The 17,995-nt window shown below is 34.7% G+C and overlaps 1 protein-coding gene across 2 annotated transcripts in view; it reads right to left on the bottom strand.

Moving 5' to 3' along the window:
* Positions 1-1,016: 1,016 nt before the first annotated feature.
* GPR155 (G protein-coupled receptor 155) overlaps positions 1,017-17,995 on the bottom strand; it is a 42,592-nt gene continuing 25,613 nt past the window's right edge. Inside the window, exons 11-16 of one of the 2 annotated variants that reach the window (XM_043894182.1) lie at positions 16,087-16,191; positions 11,810-11,946; positions 10,216-10,311; positions 7,339-7,403; positions 5,983-6,120; positions 1,017-2,965 (exon numbers count right to left, since the gene is read on the bottom strand). In XM_043894182.1, coding sequence (XP_043750117.1) covers positions 2,674-2,965; positions 5,983-6,120; positions 7,339-7,403; positions 10,216-10,311; positions 11,810-11,946; positions 16,087-16,191 — 833 coding nt within the window. In that variant the 3' untranslated portion in view covers positions 1,017-2,673. Of the gene's footprint in view, positions 2,966-4,245; positions 5,472-5,982; positions 6,121-7,338; positions 7,404-10,215; positions 10,312-11,809; positions 11,947-16,086; positions 16,192-17,995 lie in introns of those variants that run through there. The other variant, XM_043894183.1, reaches the window with a different exon arrangement.

Below are 17,995 nucleotides of genomic sequence, written 5' to 3'. Positions count from 1 at the left end.
TGCCTTGTGGTATATTTTAGAAAATTTAAAGTTTTCTTAAATTTCATGAGTTTCTTAAGAGTAAAAAATATAGTAGCTCAAATTAAGTACTTTTTTGGTCAATCCTTAAATGATATGGTTTATTATTTATCATTACATAATAAACTAAGGGAATAATCTAATAAACTGAGTATTTTAGAGAAAGTTAGTTTGATCTTTGATGAAAACATCAATTTATATATTAATTTTTAATGAAAATATTTACTCTAGAAATAATTATGCCACCTAGAATTTTGGAAATCTAGTTCCTATTTGTAATTTTGCTCTAAAACAGGTTTTGTGGAGTAAATGTTTTCTCTTTTTGATTGATTTTAGGCTTTTATTGTTATAATTGGAGAAATTTATCATCCTGTCTTTTCCTGAGAAACGGTGATATTTCTGATCCTGTTTCCAAGCATAACTCATTAACTTGACCATCTAGTTTAGTGATCTAAAGTAATTTAATATTATACATAATATGAGGTATGATGGGGCAAAACTAAGGTGTATTCTGCTGCATAGCAAATGTAACATAATACTTTTACATTATTTTTGTGCTTTTAGAAATTTACTGATCATTAATTATTATTCTTAAAATGTCAAGCACACTTAACCTTATTCTAAAAAATCCTGAAATTTAAACACAAGTTAGGCATGGAATCACACATTGATAACAAAGAATAGAACAACTGATCATGCTGAAGATTAGTATAAAAGTAGCAGCTTTTAATAAAAATTGTATTTGATAATTTTTCCAGTAGTGACCCTACGTATTAAAAATTATGAAATATGTGAGGACTCTAATGTCATGCTGACTCATGAATAAAAGGTGCTTCCTGAGAGCATACTTGGGCAAGGTCCTGTGCACAGGTCCCATAGGGTCATGAAGGATAGTCAATCTCAGGAGATCCACTTAAGGAAACATTGAAAACCTGTAGAAAAGACCTCTCTGATGGCTTCTGCATTATTTGGATTACTCAAAGAAAAGACACTGGCAATGAAAGTTAAAATAGGTATTTTATTGAGAAACTTGCTCTGTCAGTGAGCAAGTGAAAGTTACAAATATTTTTATTTAATAAAATTAGCATATCCTTAATTCTAAAAACATCTCTTAAAAACTTCCATTATCTGAAACTGCAGATCTTTCTGAGTCAGGGTTTTCTTTTAGTGCTTCCATGGAAAAAGATGCTTCCAATTCCCTTCATGCAAATAACATGTGTGTAATATGACTTGTTCACAAGCAAAACAAATTCCCCACTTGAGTTTGTGTTGCTTGCATGCATATGAATTAGTATCTTTATTGCTATAACTATAAAAGTCTCCTGGTACAGCAATGAGGCTTTATGCTTACTCCTGAGCATTCTGAGAGTTATTATGTGGTCATTTAAAAAAAAAGTTATGTAGCAAGACAGTTCTGCTGAAAACCCCATTCCCTTATTAAACTTAAAATTGGTATAGATTAATACTACACATTAATGTGTAATTTACTCATTAAATACCCTTGGCTTCCATGCAGGGTTTGGTTTTTTTTGTTGTTGTTACATTTTGTTGCATTAAAAGGGAAGTGATTTAACCCTATAAATTATTTTCTAAATGGCTCTTACATATGACAATAAAAGTATGAGACAAATAAATATTTGAAACAGTTTTAAATAAGTTAAACCAGTACTGACACCTAACAATTAAGTAGAGGTTCAAAGGTCATGCGAATAAGATGTCTCTTTAATTGACTGAAGGTAAAGCTTATCTGAGGGCAACATTTAATAATTTTCAAATGTATAAATTTTTATACATGGACATTTAAAACTAAATTGTATATGTAACAGTAGGATGTTAGGTTAGAGTTTTAAAATCTTAACTTGAGTTACATAGTTTCTTTTCTTTTTAACTGCAGGGAAAAGGTATAGGGTATTCTGCTCTGAGAGCTTTGTGCAAACACCAGAAATGACATATCACATGGCAATAATTTTGTTGGTAAATTTAAATGCATCTGCTCAAATTATTATTTTTAGTAAAAAAGTTAAAGATTATACTTCTGTTGATGGATTTTAGAGATAATATTTATGGAGGTTTTTATTCCCCTCCTAATGTCACAGATTATTATTTTGGATAGCAAAGCAAGAGAAGATGAACCTTAAAAAAAAAAGTACTTCTAGTTTTTAATGAGTACTATTTGTCGAGGAAAGGGGAAAAATAGAATAAGAAGGCCTCTCATTACAATCATTAAACGTCTTTTTTTAGGAAATGCTATCAAGAAGTGCGAAGTGGTCATAATTTAAGGACCATATCCCTCCAGCAGCACACCTGCCAAATTTGGCAATTTAAAAGAATAGTAAATTGGATGTTGATTTTGAAATTACAGCACACAATTGGAGGAAGCAATGTTTTAAAATGTTGACATAATTATAGTAATTACTATATTCATTATCAGAACTTTAAATTTTGATTTGGTTCTCTTTTTTCTAAGTCAGTTTTCTGTGTGTTACACATACACGTAAAATCACAGAATATTAGCATGGAGTGGGAACATGTCAAATTTTACAGAAGAGGCAACTGAGGCTCAGAAAGGTGGTGATTTGCCAAAGGTCCCACAGCTAATACGTAACAGATCTGAGGCTAGAATATGACTCCATGTGGGCTTGTCTCTTTCATAACTTAGGTCTTAGGGGATGGGGATGAATGCTCAATTTCTTTATAACTTTCCTGTTGGGGAATGTCTGCATTAATAGTGGGAGGACTCTGTTTAGGACTCTTTTGAAGAAATCTATAAAACAAGTACTCATCCCGAAATTCATATTCATTGGTGATATGTTGGATGACTCCCCCTTGCACCAGTCTATCTCCATATATCACAGCTTCACCACGGTCAGAGGCAAGGCCAACTTCAATGAGCCAGTTCACCAAGTCACAGCCACAGAAGGTCCCAGCAGAAGTCTTTGCACCACACCTGTATGTCAAAGGAATGATTCACCCATGTGTTCTTTAAATCTGGTATCAGAACTGCATGATGGAAGACAAGCAAGGAAAAACAGGAGACAGGGAAAGACAGCATGATAGTTAAGAGGTGACAAGAATGAAACTATTCTGAATATAAAGGGTTTGTTAAATCACCTAACTCTAGAAAGATCTACCAGAGGAAAACAAAATATGCCAATAATGCTTGTGAAAACAGAAACACTTAAAATAATGACTTAGACAATGTAACTGCATCAACAGAGAAATATTCTTTTTATAGTAGATGGTCTTTTATGATCAGATGAGTTCTGTAGACACCTGACTGTTACATATTTTATAAGTTATATTCTTGGTTAAAATACATAATTGTTTCAGGAACATTAAATAATATTTTTGCAAGCTCTTAAGAAGTGACAGTTTTTACTAAGTTATTCGTATCAAACTTTAATATTTTCTGCTTATTACAGTGCCCACAAATAGCCTTTCTTCATGTCCTGAGCAAGATAATCTTACTGATATGATAGGAATTTGTTGCCTTATGAAGCAGGGAAAGGCTAAGTGAGATCTGTCTTGCTATAAATAGAAGATTTTTTTCATAGTTGTTACTCTATTCCCCACACTGTACATTTCATCCCTGTGATTCATTTATTTTGCAACTGGGAGTTAATACTTCTTAATCTCCCTCACCTACTTCTTTCTTCCCCTCACCCTTCTCCCCTCTGCAACCACTTGTTTGTTGTCTGTATCTCTGACTCTTGTTTTGTAATGCTTGCTCATTTGTTTTTTTAGTTTCGACATATAAGTGAAATCAAACAGTATTTATCTTTCTCTGTCTGACTTATTTTACTTTGCATAATGCCCTCCATGTTGTCTATCCATGTTGTCACAATGGCAAGATTTCATTCTTCTTTTGTGGCTGGGTTATATTCTATTGTGTATATATGTATACACTATATATATTCACACACACACAATATCTTCTTTATCAGTTCTACTGAGGGACACAAGTGTGTTTGTTGTTTTTTTTAATATCTTTGCTATTGTAAATAATACAGCAGTGGACAATGGAGTGCACATTCCTTTTCTAATTAGTGTTTTTAATTTTGGGGGGGTAAATACACAGAAGTGGAATTGTTGGATCATATGGCAGTTCTATTTTTAATTTTTGGAGGAATTTCCATAAGATTCCTCAGATATTTTTAATTTTTTAATTATAAACCTACTTCTTATTTAACATTTGTCTTCCTAATGCAAATGCAGGGGTGCCTCAGGTATGAAAAAATAAACAAGGGGAAAAGAAATGTAAGAAAACCAATTACGTGAATTCTGTTCATTTTTATACAAATATGTGACAGACAACATGAATCTGTCCACAAGCATTAGCCAAGCTGTAAAACCTAAAGTGCTTGACAATAGGAAACAGTGGCTGAAAATAAAGATGAAATGAGAAACAGGTGACAAGAAATTTTAAAACATTTAATCACAAATGAATATAAATTAGCATTTCATATAAAAATTAAAAAGTTAATACACATGAAAAAATTTCTCAAGTACATAAAATATTATTGTAACATCAGTATTTTACTTAGTAATAGGATATGTTAATTTATGCTTTGCAATGACAAACATCATTTGAACAAAAGCCTGAATGTTACATCCCAAGTCTGAGCCTTCTTCCTGCTTGTTGGTTTTAAATGTATAGCCCTACACCTTCCAATCCGGACACCAACTGATTCATATTTGCTTCTGATGACTGATCAGGCAGCTACAACTACAGTCTAGGAAGTTGTGCAGAGTGACAGAGGATCAGCCACTCTGCAGGACTGGAGCCAGCCTGTGCCTGTTCACCATCTGGGACGGAGGCAGCCTGGCAGCCCTGCAAATGGCAAGAGCTATCTGCTTCCTAACAGTCAGCAGTCAGAGTGGGCCTGGTGGAGCTAACACAGAGTTCCCTCTCTTAATTTGAAAAAGAAATTTTAAATGTTTGAAACTATCCATAGATCGTACTTTGAAATCATTGTGTTTGGCCCTTTATGGGTGGGAAACTAATTTTTCTTCATAGCTTACCATTCCCAGAAACTAGGCTAGACCCAATACATAGATTTTGTTATCTAATGCAAACAACCCCCAAGAGCTAGATATTTTAAAGAAGAGGAGAATTAAGGTTTGGAGAGTTGAACTTGCCCAATGTCACACAGCTAGTAATCTCCCACAAAGTGACAGATCCAGGGATTGAGTTCCAGAGTCAGTCTCCACCCAGTGAATCTCCTTTCTACTAGCTGAGTCAGGATACCTTCTGGTTATAATAAAATACAGTGGCATAATATATGTAAATAAATTATCCTGAATGGTAATTTTCATAGCTTTTCAATTTTTCAGTTACAGACATAAAAGTATTTGCTTCTTTATATCATGTTCTGTTCTTTTCCTGTTTTTCGACAACCAAATATATTGGCACTAGAACATTTGTTTATTCTTTCCTGCTGTATACACCATGCCTGAGGATTAGAAGAATAAATATGATGTCAAAGACTAAAGATTAGGACTTGAGGTGAAAAAATAAGCAGCAGAATTAATTAAAAGACAGAAATTTCACTTTACTTTCTTGATAATATCATTAGTAATATGAAATAGCATATTACTAGCATATCCTTAGGAGAGAGGGAATATAAAATCACTTCTAAATACAATGTATCTCAAAGTTTCGTGAGAGATATTAATGGCCAGCATGAACTGAATGTTAATATTCTGCTATATTTTGGTTCATTCTAAAGTTTTCATATTTTATATGGAAATCGTAAGTTATATGGCATTTAAAAATGTAAAAATTAAAGTTATATGGCTTTTATACATGCTGTTTTTTAAACTATAAACTGACCTATAGCTATTTTAACTTTTATGTGTATATGTGTTATTGAAAATAACAAAGTCAGTTACAAGCATGTTAGTTAGCCTATCACAAACCAAAATTAATCATCTAAAATATAATTATCTAGAACCTGTACTTACCTTCTTTCCTTCACAATGTTTTGGATACAGAGGTCACGGTGATAATGGATAAATTGTTGACAGGTCATTTTTATTTCCTCAGGAACAGAAGAATCCTTGTTTTCTGCTGTTTCTTTACTGTTCCATAGGAATTCAAGTCTGAAAACCAAAAATTTTAGGATGAAAGTTTTTAGGAAAGAAAAGCCCTGAGAGAGCTCCTTCTTGCTTATCACCCCGTCAATATGGCTGTTCCAAAGCTATCATTCACCACAGCTGTCATCTACAACACCCAGACATCCTTAGTCTCTGAAGCAGAAATATATTTAACCTGCATTCAGTTTCCTGTACAGAGCAGGCTGGGAGAGAACACTTGAACATTTTATAAACCTTCTAGACATGTTTGAACTATTTCAGGATATACCAAAAAATGAAGTTCCTTATTCTATAGTTTTAAAATGCAAAAATAATATACAGCAATCAAGCATTTTAATTTCCCAGTGTCAGTACCAGGGAGACAAATACTGGGATATAGAGTAAAGAACAATTCTGTTTTGCCAACCCAGACAGCAGATCTGTTGACTCTTTTAAATGATCAACATTATGAAGTTAATAACTAAGTGCAGTGACTTTCCTATTACACCTTTCTTCTTTCATCAAAGGATTGTGACCAGCCCTGGCAACTACATTTCAATAATGATGATGGAAAAAAGGAGAAGAAAGAACAGGGACCATTTAGTGGGCAATTTTTTATATAGTCTATAAGATAAATTCCACTAGCACTTCTAGTTTCTACTAATTTTGACTTTGAAAACAAAGTACAAGAATTCTCCCCCCAAACCCACTTCTTCCTCCTACCACCAAGGTGAAATGTTCCTACTTCATTATTTTTCACAAAGAAATTCTTGACCTGAATTCAAAGAAACTCTTCCCCAAGCCAGTTTTTAAAAAATGAAATTTAAAAAGAAGAAAACTTGAGTTTTCTATAAATTGTCAGTGTGACAGAAAAATCCTGTTGTCAAAGGAGAAAGACAACCAAATATAGACCTTTGGGGGCATACCGCCTCTTATTTCCATTTGTTAATACATTTTCAAGTTTCATTTTATTTTATATAGTTAATGGCATAGACAGAAGTCAGTTTTCATCAATTCCTATTAAAATGTAAATTACAATGTTGGATTATTGACAGCTCTTCTGACATTTTCTCTGCAGTTATATATAACAAATATGTGAATCAACAGAAAACCTTTCTATGGTGCTTAGGTTAACCATTCTGTAGTCTCCTAGCAGTTTCTAAAGGCTTAAAAATATAAGTATCTTAATAGAATGGCTTTGTCATTACCTTTACAGTTATAGCTTTATTTCAAAACTAAAATTACCTTCTTTTGAAAGGTAGGATGATTAAATGTTTGTCCAGTCCAAAGATGCCAAAGGAAATAAACCCCTATGGAAGGAAAAAAAGGTTATTATTTTATGAGCTCTACAATAAAAGTTTAAGACAGAAATGAAAAAATTCAGTGCTTGGGGAAGTAAACCTCTGGTGATTACAGCAACATTTTAAATAGAACACACAGGCAGACTCTCTATAAAGTTAAGTGCCTGATGGCAGGTACAGTTGATCCTCTGTATCCACAGGTTCTGCATCTATGGATTCTACCCACTGTGGCTCAAAAATACTTGGGAAAAAAGTTCCACAAAGTTCCAGAGAGCAAAAGTTGAATTTGCTGTGTACTGACAACTATTTACATAGCAATTACATTGTATTAGGTGTTATAAGTAACTTAGAGATGATTTAAAGTAAATGGGAGTCCATTTCCCTAACCTAGTCAACCTCCAAACCCTAGAGGCTCTCCTACCCAAGCTGAATTCCTCTGAAAACATTCATTCAGTAGGGGCTACAATTTTGCTCCACCTCATCTGCTGGACCAAATCTGGAGGGTGAACCTCTGAGCTAGGTAGCCCAGGGGATTGTCCCCAGGTGGCGGGAGCAGGGGAGAGAAAATGATAGCCATTTTTACATTATTTTGTATAGTATTTATTGATTCAAGAAACAAACACAAAATTCTGAATAAAATGACTTGGAAACTGCCAAAAAAAAAAAAAAATAAAGTAAATGGGAGGATGTACATAGGTTATATGCAAATACTATGCCATTTTATATAAGGGACTTGAACATCCATGGATTTTGGTACCTAAGGGTGTGTCCTGGTGCCAATCCCCCTTGGATACTGAGAGATGGTTTTATGGTACTTGGCTGCCTCTTCCCAATCATCTTTCCTGCTAATTATGATGGGTGATATGAGTGCTGAGCAACCACACTAGCAAGCTAGCTTACTGGAGAAAAATGAAAACATTTAAGGGCTATGTATCTTTTTTCCCCCTTTCTAAAAAGAAAGTAAAATATCTCCCATTATGCTTAAGTACTTCTTTATTATTTTTCTGTTAAAACTTCAGAGACAATAGAATTAACAAGTGCTATAGTGTCTGATTAAAATGAAGTAACTGAACAAAATTTATATGAAATGAAATTGGCTACTGCTTAAGGGAAAGAGTTTTAAGAATTTGGGCATAATGAGGCAAACTAGCACCAGATATTAGCCACACAGCAAGACGATCAGGACTGCCTGGGAGGATGGGAGGCTGGGAACTGCCATCTGTCAGGCACAGCAGGGTAAGGATGTTAGTGCAGGTTGGCGTGGGTGAGATGAAGAATGCAGTGACATGAAGAATCTATCTGTCTTCACTTCACATTATAAACCACCAGAAAGGAATGATCTTACTACCACATCTCCCCAAGAGGAAAATGGAATGGGAGCAGGTTTTGTGTATCTCTCCCTTCTTTGAAGCACTTCAGCCATAAGCTGTGGGGGCTGTATTTCAAACGCAACATTCCTGGCATTAGCTTCTGTTTGTGAAGCTCTGGGAGCCCCAGTCCTGGAATGGCTCAGCTTGGAGTGGGCTTTCTGAATGCAAGATACTGAGTAAGACTATGATTTTTCAACCTAGTATTTTATAGTTCAGATCGTAAACAGTATCACAAAGTGAGGTGGACATCAAGGAGTCCTTAGCATGCTCATGTCTGTCTATAATTAATGGATAGGTCACTCTTCTGTCTAAATATACATGTTATATACTAATACATGTTAACTAAGTCATATGGCCAATTATTCCAGGTTTAATAAGCAAACCCAGTGATTTCAAGTACTGCATTTTTTCAACCTGATACTTAATCTGGGGACTAATATTCTCTAATTAAAAAGTAAGGTACTGAAGTGGAATAAAAATTTCTAATTTTCACATAAAAATATTTTCCCAGTATACAAAATATCATTTATTCTTTTTAAAATATTTACTTATTTATTTATATTTGGCTGCTCTGGGTCCTCTTTGCCACGCAGAGGCTTTCTCTAGCCGTGGTGAGCGGGGGCTACTCTGTAGTTGCAGTTCTAGGGCTTCTCATTGCACGGTTTCTCTTCTTGCAGAGCCCAAGCTCTAGGGCATGTGGGCTTAGCTGCCCTGATGTATGTGGGATCTTCCCGGACCAGTGACCAAACCTGTGTCCCCTGCACTGGCAGGCGTATTCTCAATCACTGAACCACCAAGGACACCTACATTTATTCCTAAATCTTCAATGGAATTTTAATTTCTAATTTTTAAACTGGGGGGTAAGAGTCTACTTTGCAGATGTTATTGTGATGTTTAAATGAAATAATTAATGTAAAATGCTTAAAATGTTTGGCATATGGTAGACTCTGAAGGAATCATATCTACTATCCTTTGTCAAATTTTATTTATATGCCACGTGATTTTTTTAAAAAGATATAAATACCTATAGTTCAAGAAATACCAAAATGTAAATGAAATGTTGTTCATTTAAATAAGTGACTAAGCTAAAGGCTCAGAGAAGTTAAGTCATTTTCCCAAAGTAACTTATTAAGGCCACAATGAAGTTTAAAAAGAACTTGGAACATCTTGTCCCTGCTTAAATTACCATCCTTTATCTCAAAACCAAAGCAAAAAACTATTTGGTATTTCTGACTGAAACACTCAGTGTGCATTTTGATGACTTTAACCAATATAATAATTCATCTCTACTAGGAGATAGGCAGCAGCTGTCAGCTGTCACGCATACCAGCAGCTGGCAAACAAACTAAACCCTTTTGATTTAGAAGAAAACAACAACATCCGTACCACCACCTCCCAATCAAACCATCCAGCAAAACAGAAACTCCTCAAAGTTCTCAGTAAATAAATACCTGGCCAAAGTTAAACACAGCACAGAAAAACTGTAACTCAACATATAGTCTCCCAGGCTCTTGGTTGAATAGCCACCATAAACAACTGGAAAGATTCTGTAAAGGAAGGGGAAAATAGGACTTTAAAATGAAGCAAGCTGATCGTTTCTCTCTATCCAGAACATAGTACAATAATTTATCTACTTAATAATTAGGAAGAAAAGGACTAAAGGGAAAAACACCAAGAGAATACAGAGGCTTTGTCTTTCAAACAAGAGGTTTAAACCTCTCTTCTTGACAGATGTCACTCAAACAGCATCTATTCTGATCAGATTTGAAGAAAGAAGACATGAGCCACAATACAGAAGCTTACATAATACATCAGGACTTCAACTAGCCTAAGACAGGTCTGATTTTAAAATTAGTTTTACACAGTGAAAACAATCACATCACGGAGCAGCAATTCTTGGCAGCATTTCTTCATTTTTGATTTTTGTTCTTAAACAAAATTTAGCACCAGCTAAAATGGTGCTGGCTGATATGATTCTATGTAGTGAGCACTGCAGTGTGAAAAGTGTAAGAGAGTTTCTTTATAGGTTATATGGTCCATTGCCTATCACTAGGCTAGTTACACTTGAACTATCACAAAGAATTATATAATAACTAGTAATTCACAAAAGAAGACTTAAAACTAATTTTTAAAAATGCTTTGATAATCAAAGAAATGCATTTAAAAATGAAATGCTATATTTCACTTATAAAATTATCAAGTAAAAAATTTATAATAGTCAATGCTGGTGAGAGTACTTAACAAACCTATACTACTTCTTTGGAAAACAACTTAGTAGAACGCATCCAAAGACACAAAAATATTTATATTATTTAATCCAGGTTTTCCAACTTTTGAGAATCTATGATAAGGAAATATACTGCATGGAGATGTTTATTAGAGAATTCTAAAAAACTAGGAACAATCCATAAGAAAATGATTGAACTGTAATGCATATCCTCTATAGTTTATTGAGGAGCTATTTAAAGTGACAATTAGAACACTTTTGCAGCAACATGAAAATGCTTGACACAAGTCACAAAGCAGGACATAAATCTGTATGTATTATTAGAACCATGAAAAGAATATTAAAAAAGAGAAGGTAGTAGTATGATGGATATTTTCCCTCTTTTCTCTATGGTATCCATTGTATGAAGTGCTTGTATTATTTTCATAATGTAAAATTATTTTTAAAAGTTTATTTATCTGAGGACTGTCTTCTGAGAGACCATGTAGACATTTATCTACTGAAGTCAGTCAAGGAATAACTTAGGACTAAGTATCCCTTATATACATCACGGAGTTAACTGGTTTACCCCAAATTCTAGGTTCAGAGCATAGGATGAGTAAATATTCAAAGCAAAATGAGTTACTGAAGCACTTAAGCAACAGAGTAATGTGAATTACTCATTCTTCTTCTTCCCAAAACGTTAGCTCACGATTAGGAGATGCTCGTGCTCTGACTCCCCTGGGAAGGCGCAACCAAGTTTCTCCCAGATGCCTGGAAAAAACTTTTGTCAAACATTTAAAGAAATGGCTCCCAAACAAAATCAGAAAAACATTTACAGCAAACAGGCCAATAATGAGAAGTAAACACAGCAACACATGTCGAGTCAGTTGCTGGTCTCCACTGTGTAGATACTGCTCCTCTTCCTGGGCTAATATGCAGCTCTGGGAGTTACAGCGGCTCACACAGTGTTCATCTATAAAACAGTAAGCACAACAATTTGTAATCAGAGCTTTTTATTTGAATGCATTTTAAATTCATAATGACTTCCTAAGCAAACCACTACATATGCACATTCTCAGCTCGGAATCAGTATATTATTTTAGATGAAATCTAAAAAGGCTCCTTCATGTTGTTTTAGGAGAGTTCTACTTGTAGAGTGTTTTTATCCAAAAAATACAAGTATATGCAATAGTTCCCTTCTACATTATTCAACAGTGTAACACACACACATGCACACACAAATTTTTAAGGCTAATTTAATAACAAGTTTCTCCTGTTATATAAATCTACCTCTTGGTATGAATATCCTATATTGGCTAACAGCAAAGCAAATTTACCACTTGCCTTTCATTAAAGACTTTAGCATTTGCTTAGAAAAGACCTTTAAGGAACCAAGTAAAAAATATTATACACTTTGTTCTGTTTGCATATGGAAGCAAGTCCAAATCATAAGCATGACTTTTCTTTGGCAGAAAAGAGAAGTGAGAAGCCTTTCACAAGAAACCTTTATTCTCCTACCTCAGCTCCACGCTATCAATGGCATCAAAAGTAGAAGAAAACATTTTTACAAAACAGATGCTAGTCTAACATACAGTCTTATTACAAAAAGTCAGGGCTTAAAAAACACAATTTTACAGCTCTTACCTTCAAGCTTACAAAAATTGTATTTCCTAAAGCCTCTTTTTAGAAAAGAACATATACAAGCATTAAACATGGTATGATATAATAGCTAATGGCATGGTTGAAAGTTCACACACAAAAAAAGGTTAAAAGCAAAAAGAAAGTAGGTTGCCAAACTGTTTATGTACTTAGGAGTATATCTACCTAAAGAAACAAAAGACCTATACATAGAAAACTATAAAACACTGATGAAAGCAATCAAAGAGGACACAAACAGATGGAGAAATATACCGTGTTCATGGATTGGAAGAATCAACATTGTGAAAATGGCTATACTATCCAAAGCAATCTATAGATTCAATGCAATACCAATCAAGCTACCAACGGTATTTTTCACAGAACTAGAACAAATAATTTCACAGTTTGTATGGAAATACAAAAAACCCCGAATAGCCAAAGTAATCTTGAGAAAGAAGAATGGAACTGGAGGAATCAACCTGCCTGACTTCAGACTATACTACAAAGCCACAGTCATCAAGACAGTATGGTACTGGCACAAAGACAGAAATATAGATCAATGGAACAGAATAGAAAGCCCAGAGATAAATTCACGAACCTATGGACACCTTATCTTCAACAAAGGAGGCAAGAATATACAGTGGAAAAAAGACAACCTCTTTAACAAGTAGTGCTGGGAAAACTGGTCAACCATTTGTAAAAGAATGAAACTAGAACACTTTCTAACACCATACACAAAAATAAACTCAAAATGGATTAAAGATCTAAATGTAAGACCAGAAACTATAAAACTCCTAGAGGAGAACATAGGCAAAACACTCTCCGACATAAATCACAGCAGGATCCTCTATGACCCACCTCCCAGAATATTGGACATAAAAGCAAAACTAAACAAATGGGACCTAATGAAACTTAAAAGCTTTTGCACAACAAAGGAAACTATAAGCAAGGTGAAAAGACAGCCCTCAGATTGGGAGAAAATGATAGCAAACGAAGCAACAGACAAAGGATTAATCTCAAAAATATACAAGCAACTCCTGCAGCTCAATTCCAGAAAAATAAATGACCCAATCAAAAAATGGGCCAAAGAACTAAACAGACATTTCTCCAAAGAAGACATACAGATGGCTAACAAACACATGAAAAGATGCTCAACATCACTCATTATCAGAGAAATGCAAATCAAAACCACAATGAGGTACCATTACACGCCAGTCAGGATGGCTGCTATCCAAAAGTCTACAAGCAATAAATGCTGGAGAGGGTGTGGAGAAAAGGGAACCCTCTTACACTGTTGGTGGGAATGCAAACTAGTACAGCCGCTATGGAGAACAGTGTGGAGATTCCTTAAAAAACTGGAAATAGAACTGCCATATGACCCAGCAATCCCACTCCTGGGCATAATCACCGAGGAAACCAGATCTGAAAGAGACATGTGCACCCCAATGTTCATCACGGCACTGTTTATAATAGCTAGGACATGGAAGCAACCTAGATGCCCATCAGCAGACGAATGGATAAGGAAGCTGTGGTACATATTCACCATGGAATATTACTCAGCCATTAAAAAGAATTCATTTGAATCAGTCCTAATGAGATGGATGAAACTGGAGCCCCTTATACAGAGTGAAGTAAGCCAGAAAGATAAAGACCAATACAGTATACTAATGCATATATATGGAATTTAGAAAGATAGTAACAATAACCCTATATGCAAAACAGAAAAAGAGACACAGATGTACAGAACAGACTTTTGAACTCTGTGGGAGAAGGCGAGGGTGGGATGTTTCGAGAGAACAGCATTGAAACATGTATATTATCTAGGGTGAAACAGATCACCAGCCCAGGTTGGATGCATGAGACAAGTGCTTGGGGCTGGTGCACTGGGAAGACCCAGAGGGATCGGGTGGAGAGGGAGGTGGGACAGGGGATTGGGATGGGGAATACATGTAAATCCATGGCTGATTCATGTCAATGTATGGCAAAAACCACCACAATATTGTAAAGTAATTAGCCTCCAACTAATAAAAATAAATGGAAAAAAAAAAGCAAAAAGAAAGTAGGTTGCCAAACTGTTTATGTAGTATGATCCTGTTTTATAACAATTTTTTGTGTATATCTTGGTGTAGAAAAATTCTAGCCGTGTATATAATAAACTTGGTCTTAAAATATTATGTACAAATATTATAAAAATGCATAAAATCCATTTTACTATCTTTTATCTGCATTTTTACATATTGCAATATTTATTTTCATAATATGATCAGAAAATCTAAGAAGCTCCTATATTTAGAAGGTTTTTTCAGGAATCAGCATATTAATGGAAAAATGACATAAGCAAATTGTAATGGGATTCTGGGGGCAAAAAAAACCCATCTGGGGTTGATGAATCAAATCACATGTTGAATTTGTCAATGGACTTTACTATTAGGTATATTGTGTAGGAAGGAAAAAATAAGGAGTAAAGCCTTGGGAATTCTGATGTAAAGAAATATTAGCATTAGAAAAGGGGCACACAAATAAAACTTGAAACACCTGTAACTGGATACCAAGAGAGGTTTCCTGCTGAATGTAAATGAAGGCTCAATATCTGCCCGAACAATAACTACAACAATTGCTGCTGCTACTATGCTTATTTTAAGATTTTATTTATTTATTTTTGGCCACACTGCACAGCTTGTGGGATCTTCCCTGACCAGGGATTGAACCTGGGCCACCATAGTGAATGGCTAGAGTTCTAACCACTAGGTCACCAGGGAAGTCCCTGCTTCCATGTTTAATAAGCATTTAGTTTGTACATTACTCACTGTGCCAAGTGATTAGCATGCATCATTTCTTATAATATTCACAACATTTTTAAAATATAAAAACATTTGGCATCAAAACAGCTGACATGCTCCATCATAAAGAGGACTTTTTGGGGTTTCTCTTTCTACTTTGATTTTTAAAAATAGGCATAATTGACTGAAGGTACATTGCAATTTACATATATTCAGTTGTTTTAAATAATTTGAAATTCAGACCATAAATGTGATTCAGTCTGTTAGTCTATACATCAAAAGGTTATTACTTTTAAAGATTTTTATTATTTTATAAGAAAGGGTATATTTTAAAGCACATGGATTCGAAATGTAATTAAACACTAACTGACTAGTCCTGGCCCTGGGGGAATGGAGTGGGGAAAAGTCTCAGCTTCTAAAATGAGATGCCAAAGAGAAAATAATAATCCTTAGGGTAAACTTCTTGGAATTATTACTTGGGTTAAATTTACTGGAGAATTTCCATGCAAATAAAAAAAAATAATGAATACTCTATCTATGCACAATTATTGTACTATTTGCACTTTCTTCCATCTTATGAGAATATTCTCAAACAGTGTAGCTTCTATAGAAATTCTATGTAGAGTTCTTTTAAGGCATAAGATTAAAAAATCTTTTGTTCCTTAGGCTCGTCCTCATAGCCTAGAGGCACTTACTTTTCTCAAATGAAGGAGTCACAGACCCACTGGTGGTTATGTCTGCTACTGGTTCCATGGATGGGCAGCGTAATTCACCATTTTCCATAGAGCAGGAGCAGCAACCTATATAGATAAAATATAGGTTATGACGGGAGAGTCCAATCACAAAAAAATGGACAATGTAGAGAGATGCCAAATAAAACAAAACACCCCCGCCCAAAAAAAAACAACAAATCCCCAGATTCATTTATATACACACAGGAATTTTCCATACAGCCTCAATGTATGGGTATCTATCAAAAAGTACTTAAATGTGCTTATATAGAAATTAACATTTAAGGAGTGTCAGACAAAGGATCAGCCCCTTACATATTGTCGCCTCTTTGTATAAGACAAAGAAAATGTTTTTGTTTGTTCTCCAGCTGCTATCTTTTTTTGGAACACCAGGGAAGTCCCATAATAAGTTTTTTTTAAGGAAAATGTTTTTATCCATGCTATGTTATTAGTTTCCACTGTGTTTTGGGAAATAAGAATTTGACCACTTTCCTAAAATATAGCTTTGATTTCACTACTCCTTGGATGAATTCTAGTTTGACACAGAATTCATCCAAACCCTCTTTTCTTCTAAGTTTAGCTCAAAACTCAACTTCTCTCAAGAACATGTCTCCTACCAGTTTAGAAGATGCAGTAAAAGCAATTGAATTCTTTTTTATTTTTAGATATATACTGCTGAAACTCTCTTGCTGGTTTTTAGGTAGATTGGTTTATAGAAGTCACACTGAGACATCTACTATAGAGCTGTAATTTTACTTTGTATAGTCAGAGAACTGCATAGTGTCCTTTAAAACATTATACACATACATGGACACGGTGCTCCTTGATATGGGTTATAATAGAATAACTTCAGTGATAAACTGTATTAAGGTACTAAAAAGGCATAATTCATAGGCTGAAACTTTCATTGATATATGCTCTAATTTTTCAGTAGTGTCATTAAAAATAAAGATTTCAAAGTATAAAAACTATCATCTATAATAAAACTACTACAGATGTCTTTCTAAATTTAAGATAATGATGCCACAGAATAATTGAAAAGAAAACACAGAAATCATCTGGCCCTGCCTCTTATCTTCAGAAACTTGAAGGCTTAAATCCACTAAGATAAATTGTTAAGAAAACAGATATATAAAGCCAGCCCATTCCAAGGACATATGTGTAGGGAACAAACACATATAGCAGTTTTTCCCTTTAAACATGAGCCTTCTTATTTATGTGTGTATGTTTGTTTGTTGCTCAGTAATACACCACACTTATTTATTATCTTTTCATTCTACCCTTTGACCTCCTTCATCCATTTCTCCTACCCTCTACTCCTCACCTCTGGCAACTACCAGTCTTGTTCTCAGTATCTATGAGCTTCCCCCCCCACAAAGATTCCACATATAAGAGAGATGATATGGCCTTCTCTTTTATTAACTGAACCTTTGATCTCATATTAAAGTAGGTTAATTTTCCTTTCAATTATAATTCCACACTTATAAGCAAGTCATGTGTCTCTGACAAATATGTAGCAAGGGGCAGAGGGGAGTGAACTATTTTGGATTACTGAGATTTGGGGAGGCCATGCTGGACATCTAATGTACTATGTATTAATACGATTAGCAAAGCAGAAGAGAGCAGACTTTAGGGAAGGAAAATAACCAGACAGGTTTAAAAACCTTTTTCCTGGGAACATGGGTGAATAGGCAAATAAGCAATAACTCTGCCAAAGCAGTTTTCAGGGGAGCTTCAGAAAATCACGTCATATCTTATCAACCCATCCATCTATCCATTCATTTAACAAATATTACTAAACATATATAGGAAACCTGATACCATGCTAGGTGCTGAGGCTACAATGGTGGGCAAGTCAGTCACAGCACTTATG

This window comes from Cervus elaphus, chromosome 33, assembly GCF_910594005.1.
Source record: "Cervus elaphus chromosome 33, mCerEla1.1, whole genome shotgun sequence".
Classification (NCBI taxonomy): Eukaryota; Metazoa; Chordata; class Mammalia; order Artiodactyla; family Cervidae; genus Cervus; species Cervus elaphus.
This window is presented reverse-complemented; position numbering and strand designations above follow the sequence as displayed.